Source organism: Myripristis murdjan, chromosome 14 (assembly GCF_902150065.1).
Source record: "Myripristis murdjan chromosome 14, fMyrMur1.1, whole genome shotgun sequence".
NCBI classification, from domain to species: domain Eukaryota; kingdom Metazoa; phylum Chordata; class Actinopteri; order Holocentriformes; family Holocentridae; genus Myripristis; species Myripristis murdjan.
In genome coordinates this window covers 5835648-5842912 of record NC_043993.1, presented here as the reverse complement: position 1 = coordinate 5842912, position 7265 = coordinate 5835648, and the positions used below count along the sequence as shown (strand labels likewise).

Here is a 7265-nt window from a genome sequence, read left to right as displayed (position 1 = left end):
ATATTCCCGTGCTATTCCTGTTGTAACTGCAATACACACATATGCACGGCCGCCTAAAATATTCCCGCATTGTTCCTCTAGTAGCTATCGAGTATAGACTGTGTTTAATCACGCTGGGGCAGGAATTTTAAGAACTGCCACAGCCTCCGAGATGTTTATTTAAGGAAAGACCCTGCAGATTGTCAATACATATTTTAGAGAAAAAGGCGGGATATTTGAATAATGACTTGGCCGGGGAAAGGCAGGGGCACAGTCAGGGGGTCGGGCGTTAGGCTTTCTTTCTCCTCTAGCTCCTGTGAAAGTTGGCGCTTCAACATTTCAACGTTACTGCCTCTCCCTTTAAGCTTCCCAGTGTGTTAGGCCTTTACAACATATGCGTCAATACATACTGAGCACAACCTAAATTAAACATGTTAAATTTAGAGCAAAACATTACGCCCTTCATCGGTTACGTATGTGCGCGTTGTGAAAACTGGTTTGTTTCTCCTTGAGCATTGTAGTTTTATTTGAAGAACATTCTTGTTTCAAAAGTTTTTCGTCAATTCATCAAGTAATGTCAAATAATTGTAAACTGAGCCTTCGCTGTTTGAGTGATTTGGATGGCTCTGAAAAGAGCCTTTGTGTTGTGCGCAGAGCTTTGGGTCTACTTGGCCTTGGCCGGCTTGTCGGTCTTCTTGGGCAGCAGCACGGCCTGGATGTTGGGCAGCACGCCGCCCTGAGCGATGGTGACTCCGCCCAGCAGTTTGTTAAGCTCCTCGTCGTTGCGGACGGCCAGTTGTAGGTGGCGCGGGATGATGCGGGTCTTCTTGTTGTCGCGAGCAGCGTTCCCGGCCAGCTCCAGGATCTCAGCCGTCAGGTACTCCAGCACTGCCGCCAGGTAGACCGGGGCACCGGCACCCACACGCTCTGCATAGTTACCTTTGCGCAGCAGTCTGTGGACACGACCCACCGGAAACTGGAGTCCCGCACGAGAAGAACGAGTCTTGGCCTTGGCGCGAGCCTTGCCGCCAGTTTTGCCTCTTCCAGACATTCTGGATGCTCTTTATTCAGCAGCTGATTCACAAATAAATCACACAAAGAGTTTCACAACCTCAGATTTATGTCTGTCCAGCTGTTTTCCTATTGGTCGCGTGATCGTCACTGGCATCGTCCAATCACATTACACTTCCGCTGTGCATTGTTGGGGATTTTCAAAGTAAAACGTATCCCTACCAATTTATTGGTTGTAACCAAAAAAAAAAAAAAAAAAAAAAAAAAAAAATCATACATGGTCCGTAAAATCATAACTTTTTTATGACAATGTTTTTCAATTGCTATATTATTATTATTATTATTATTATTATTATTATTATTATTATTATTATTATTTTATTTCATGCGCTAGTATGTAGTGTTTTCCTTAATCTATTCATCATATTACAAGTCTCTGTAGGATTATAAGGCCATCAATCAGCAGCATCATCTTAAGGTCCTGATATGCAAAACACTGGTTTCTTTATTGTGAATGTACATTTAGCCATTCTTCTGTCTTTTTTTTTTTCATTTATTCTTTATCACTCTCCCCTGTGCGAGCTGGTGGCTGGTTGGTTGCAGCCTAGGGCATGACACGTGTGGACTGACGACTATAGACTGTATACAAGTGCCACCTACTGACCAAACGGTGTGAATAGGAAAACGGTCAGGTACAGCACAAAGTAAACTAAGAAAAGGAATGGTGAAATCACCCAATCAAAATCATTGCCTAAATGCTAGACTACACCCCCTAAAAAGAAGAAAGGGGGGAAAAAACAAAACAAAAACAAAAACAAAAAAAAAAACAAAAACAAAAACAAACAAACAAAACTCAGTTTTGGCAAGAGGAAGATCTCAGACTATCCATGGCTGTTCTCCATCTCGGAGCTCAGTGGTGAGATCACTACAGGATCATTATTCAGAGTCAGAGCCCTGTCTGTGTTGTGCTCAAGCCCAGTCCAGCAGGAGACACCTCAACCCAGCTGTGAGATCATCAAGAGTGACCGGTCTGTGGATGTGCCTAAATGTAAAAAAGAACATCCTTTTGAACATGATTACGTCATTATCCTCTCAAAATATTATCATGATGAATTGGCAGTCAGAAATCCCTGGGCTCACCCTCTCTGATACTGAAATCAAATACTTACTCTTTGCAGATGATCTAATTTTGCTGGCTCCATCTAAGGAGGCTCTACAAAAGCAACTGGATCATCTGCAGAATTTCTGTCAGACTTGGGCCCTGACAGTTAACCTGAAAAAGACAAGAACCATGATCTTCCAGAAATGGAAGGAAAGTGTCAGGAAAACCCCTACAGGTTCTTACTGGACTCTGCTAACATAGAACACACACACAGCTACACATATCTAGGACTAAACATTACATCTACAGGAAATTTCAGTCTGGCCATTAATGATCTCCGAGACAAGGGAAGAAGAGCTTTCTGTGCTATGAAAAAAAAAAAAAAACTCAAATATAGATATACCTGTTAAAATCTGGCTCAAAATATTTAAATTTGTAATTGAACCAATTCTACTGTATGGTAGCGAAGTGTGGGGTCCTCTTGTAAACTCTTGTAAAAATGGGACATACACCCAATCAAAATCCTATCAATAAAGATCAATAAAGTATACCTATCTATCTATCTATCTATTTATCTATCTATCTATCTATCTATCTATCAAATTATAGTTAAAGAGAAAGAAAACTACATCAACTACTGGACATCTATCACAAAAGCTCAAATCAAACTTCAGTGCTATTTGACTGTAAACAGACAGTACTCAACATTAATGCACAGACTCAGAGCGGCCGACACAGACAGACGCGGCTGCCCAGAGTGTCTGTGTCTGCTCTGTCCACAGAGAGAGGTGGAGACAGAGCAATACTTCTTGCTAAAATGCAGTGCATATGAAGACATTAGAACAAAGTTCTTCACAAATATTAAACGTAAACTCCAAAACTTCGACACGCTCTCCGATCAAGTGAAAATGCAACATTTACTTGGAGAAAAAAAGTGTCAGCGCTGTAGAAACAGCAAAATATGTCGGTGCCTGTCACATCCTGAGAGTAAACTTGCACAACACGATGACAGTCTCCTCAAAACTCACGTTCTGCCTTTTCATTCACTCTCCTTCCTTGGGTTTTTCTTTTCTTTTTTACATGTGATGACAGTGTGAATGTTGTCAGAGTTCATGTTTTCCTCTGCTTTGCTCTGTTTTATTTTCAATGTTTCAGTGTTTCAATGTTCTTTTGTTATTTGTTCATCCAAACATGCTTTGGCAATATTCATGCCAATAAAGCTTTATTGAATTGAACTGAATTGAATTGAGAGAGAGAGAGAGAGAGAGAGAGAGAGAGAGAGAGAGAGAGAGAGAGAGAGAGAGAGAGAGAGGTTGAATGAGCAGTTGAGTATGTTGGCTGGATACTTGTGTTGTGGTTCCATGGTGTAATGGTTAGCACTCTGGACTTTGAATCCAGTGATCTGAGTTCAAATCTTGGTGCAACCTGCACTGAAAGAGAAGTTTGCCAAGAGGTGAACAGCTCAACACAAAAAGTATTTTGAGAGCCGCCCACCAATTCTGAAACTGAGCTCCTCCAACACAAGTTAGTGCCAGTCTCCAAGAACAATCTCCACAAACACAACAGGATGATGACGCCTGGCTTCATCCTCATGTGCAAGTGGAGCTAAATCAAAGCAAAAGTAGCCTAATATGCACATGACTTTACGCTGTCAGGTTGTCTCAAATAGGCTGCTTTTATATTTTATGCTGCCATTCAACTTTTTGTATGAGTTTTTGAGGTTCTGAGTTTTTCCGCCCGACGGCGGGGTCCGCTCGCCCTCCCGCCCGGCCCGGCGCTCCGTCGGCCCTTGGAGACGCGGACAATCGGGAACAAAACACACCGGCATCTTGACTTGAATCTGGATGGAGGGAAACGGCGATGACGTGACGTCACATACGCGACACAGCATGTAGTCTTTCTAATTGTGTTTTCTCAACAGCATTTAACTGAGCAATGGCGCAATAAACGGTCAAACTCTTGACATGAAAATTTGTTATTTACGCCTATAAACAACATTTGTGTAATCCATGGCATAACGACGGGGGGACTAGAAAATAATTATTTTCTGTCCATTGAACACCATTCATTTTTTTCGCTCCGAAAGGTCCCATGGGGGCCCACCGGAAGGGGCGGGACTCCACCACTCTATATGGCTGCCTGGTTGTTTGCCTGCTGAGAGTGTTTCCCTAAAGCATCCCTGTTTGGAGGGAGACTTCTGTCTGTGCACTTTCCGCCCTTGAACATTTGACCTCTTGTATAGTTGACATCTCTACAGCCTTTGAGGTCACAGAGGGCACATGTAAAAGCTTCAGTTGCTTCATACAGTTCTGTTGTGGGTTGAAAAGATGTTCCCAACATCCTTAATGTGACACAGTTGTTCTTCGTTGTCACCACAAGACAAGAACTTAGACCATTGTTTGGGTATTTTCTGTTCAGCTGAATATATTGTATATTTAAGTAAAACTATGCAAGCATCACCTGCAGAATGTACTTAGAGTCCCCGATACCTACAAAACACTGTATAAAGATTGCAGAACAAGACCGACGAGGAAGAAAAGGATGTCAGTTGACTACAATATATTCAGCTGAACAGAAAATACCCAAACAATGGTCTAAGACAAGAAGTCTTGTGGTGACAACAAAGAACAGCTGCAACAGTTTCTTGCGTTGTTTTTACATTTTTTGTGTTTTTAATTTGTTTTAATGCTTCTTGCACGCTTATGTAAAGCACTTTGATTTGCATTGTGTATGACATGTGCTATACAAATAAATTTCCCTTGCCTTGCCTTACCTATTATTACGTCATGCTTCTGAACAGATCAAGTTACACACCAAAAGCTTATAAACTCGTTTATGGTCTATTATGAACAAATTATGAAAATTAATCTTGAATATTAGAACAATATGAGAAGATTACATATAAAATTCACAGCACTGGCGATTTTAAGCACCTGCAAAAGAATTTACAGTCTGGTTATACAATTATATTACATAAACGTATTGATGATGATGATGATGATGATTCTATACCATATAAACGTAGTCGTTCGTTTTGACCACAGACTTTAGTATTTTGACACAAGAAGTAAATAAGACGAGCTGTCAGTCTGCTTCCTCCTGATTAGTGTGTTTACATTGGGGTCCTACTAGCCCATTGGTTCATATTCTCAAAGCTACAATAAGATTGGTTCGTCAGCTTCAGTTTTGTCAAAACATATGATAAAACCAGAGCGGTTTTGCTCATTGAGTGAATGGCTTTATTCTTCTAATATTTCAACTTTATTCTCGTAAATTTATGACTTTATTCTCGTAAATGTACAACTTTATTCTTGTTAATTAACGACTTTAATCTCGTAAATTTACGACTTTATTCTCGTAAATTAATGACTTTGTTCTCGTAAATTTACGACTTTAATCTCGAAATCTCGGATTTTTTTTTTTTTTTCTCAGTGTGGCCCTAATCCTGCTTTGTACTATATAAATGAACTTGATTTTTTTTTTTTTTTTTTTTGATAATATAACCTCTGGATTGTCTTAAGCAGACAGAATATCTGTGTGCGTGCGTGTGTGTGAGTGTGTGTGTGTGTGTGTGTGTGTGTGTGTGTGAGAGAGAGTGAGACAGAGAGAGTGCTTGTGTCTATGTGTGTGGTTCCATGGTGTAATGGTTAGCACTCTGGACTCTGAATCCAGTGATCCGAGTTCAAATCTCGGTGGGACCTGTTTTTTTTTTTTTTTCACGACCAGTTCAGTACTAACTGAACTGATGTGCATGTGTGTGTGCAGCGGAAGGGGGAGAAACGATACAGAGGTGTCTGATTGGACAGAGAACTAAAACAGAAAGGAAAGTACATTCCTCACCACAGGACAAGTATCATCATTAATAATGAGTACGTTTACATGCACACCTTATTCCTGTATTAACCGGAATATTCGCAATATTCCGGTTGCGCACGTGTCATATAAACACGCACCGAATCCGATTAAGGTCATATTCCGGTTGGAGAGAATTTCGAATAAGACCCCTGGCATATGCCTGTTCCAACCAGAGTATTGGGGCATGTCAACACCTTAGTCGGAAAATGCCCCGAACCGGAATATTCAGTCACGACTGCGCATGCTCGACCTGCAAGGAATTCTGTGGTGTCTTTGTTGCTATGGTTACCTGCAAGCGGGGAAAACGGCATGGCGAACAGCAGCAAGAGCCAGGAGACTGCAGTCCACCTTCTGCCAATGAAAGACTTAAATATCATAGAGGATATCGATGGGAGAAAATCATAGATATAGAAACGTTTCTATATCTATGGAGAAAACATAATCTGTGTCCGAAATCACGCCCTAATCACTGTGTAGTGCACTATATAGTGTAATCACTATATAGTGCACTATATAGTGATTACACCATTTTGTAGGGGTGTCCGAATGTTTAGTGATTATTAATGTTCACTATATAGTCCACTGCACAATCCACCGCAAAATGTAGTGGACGTCAGATGGTCACCAGAGAATGTCTAATATAGGGAGAAGTGGCACTCTCGTCTAACTTCCCGGGGGGGGCTAACAACAGCCCAACCTGAAGGAAATCGAAAGGATATAAGTTCTCGCTAATTTCACTTTTAACCTATAATCCATATTGAACTTTCAGACACTACAACAGTATTTGCGATTTTTCAACCATAAATACAGTAGATGTAAGAGACAGATTTAGCCGTTTAGCTCCACAGAGCCCCATTCATTCTGCACTCGCCTGCGATCACCCCCAGTGGAATTACGGTGGAAATGCAATCAAGTTCGATACAACGGGGGTTAATGGAGAGTGGCAGGGCTCGTCTTAGACGGGCTCTGGTATGCATTTCAGCATGCTGCTCTGGCCATTCTGACCCACAATCCTTTGCGCAGTGGACCTTACATTTCACTGACTGAGTTGTGTGTACAAGCCACGCCCACATACGGAAGACAACAAGACACATATTGCACAAACCTCACTCAGTGACAGCAGAAGCCACAGGAAGACAGAAGATAAGAAATATGACAGACAACAGCGCAGTATGAAACAGCACCGCCATTTTGACAACAACATACAAATGTGGAGCTACAGACGGGGCGGAAGTGAGCAAGAGGGTCGTGCTTCAGGGCTGAAGCATGTAGTGTGTCCCAGTAGTATGCATAATCATGCATACTGCATACTACACTA

The 7265-nt window shown here is 41.5% G+C and overlaps 1 protein-coding gene and 2 non-coding genes across 3 annotated transcripts; 2 read left to right on the top strand and 1 right to left on the bottom strand.

The window, feature by feature from the left end:
* Positions 1-486: 486 nt before the first annotated feature.
* Positions 487-1056, bottom strand: LOC115371932 (histone H2A). Its single transcript, XM_030069557.1, has one exon. It carries the CDS (start codon positions 1028-1030, stop codon positions 644-646), a length of 387 nt encoding a protein of 128 aa, XP_029925417.1. The 5' UTR covers positions 1031-1056; the 3' UTR covers positions 487-643.
* A 2391-nt stretch (positions 1057-3447) lies between these two features.
* trnaq-uug (transfer RNA glutamine (anticodon UUG)) lies at positions 3448-3519 on the top strand. The gene has a single exon. It is a non-coding gene; the product is annotated as a tRNA-Gln (tRNA).
* A 2202-nt stretch (positions 3520-5721) lies between these two features.
* On the top strand, positions 5722-5793 carry trnaq-cug (transfer RNA glutamine (anticodon CUG)). Its single transcript has one exon. It is a non-coding gene; the product is annotated as a tRNA-Gln (tRNA).
* The last annotated feature ends 1472 nt before the right edge of the window (positions 5794-7265 follow it).

Coding starts and splice junctions, on each gene's coding strand:
- LOC115371932 (XM_030069557.1), bottom strand. CDS start 1,030: ATGTCTGGAAGAGGCAAAACTGGCGGCAAGGCTCGCGCCAAGGCCAAG.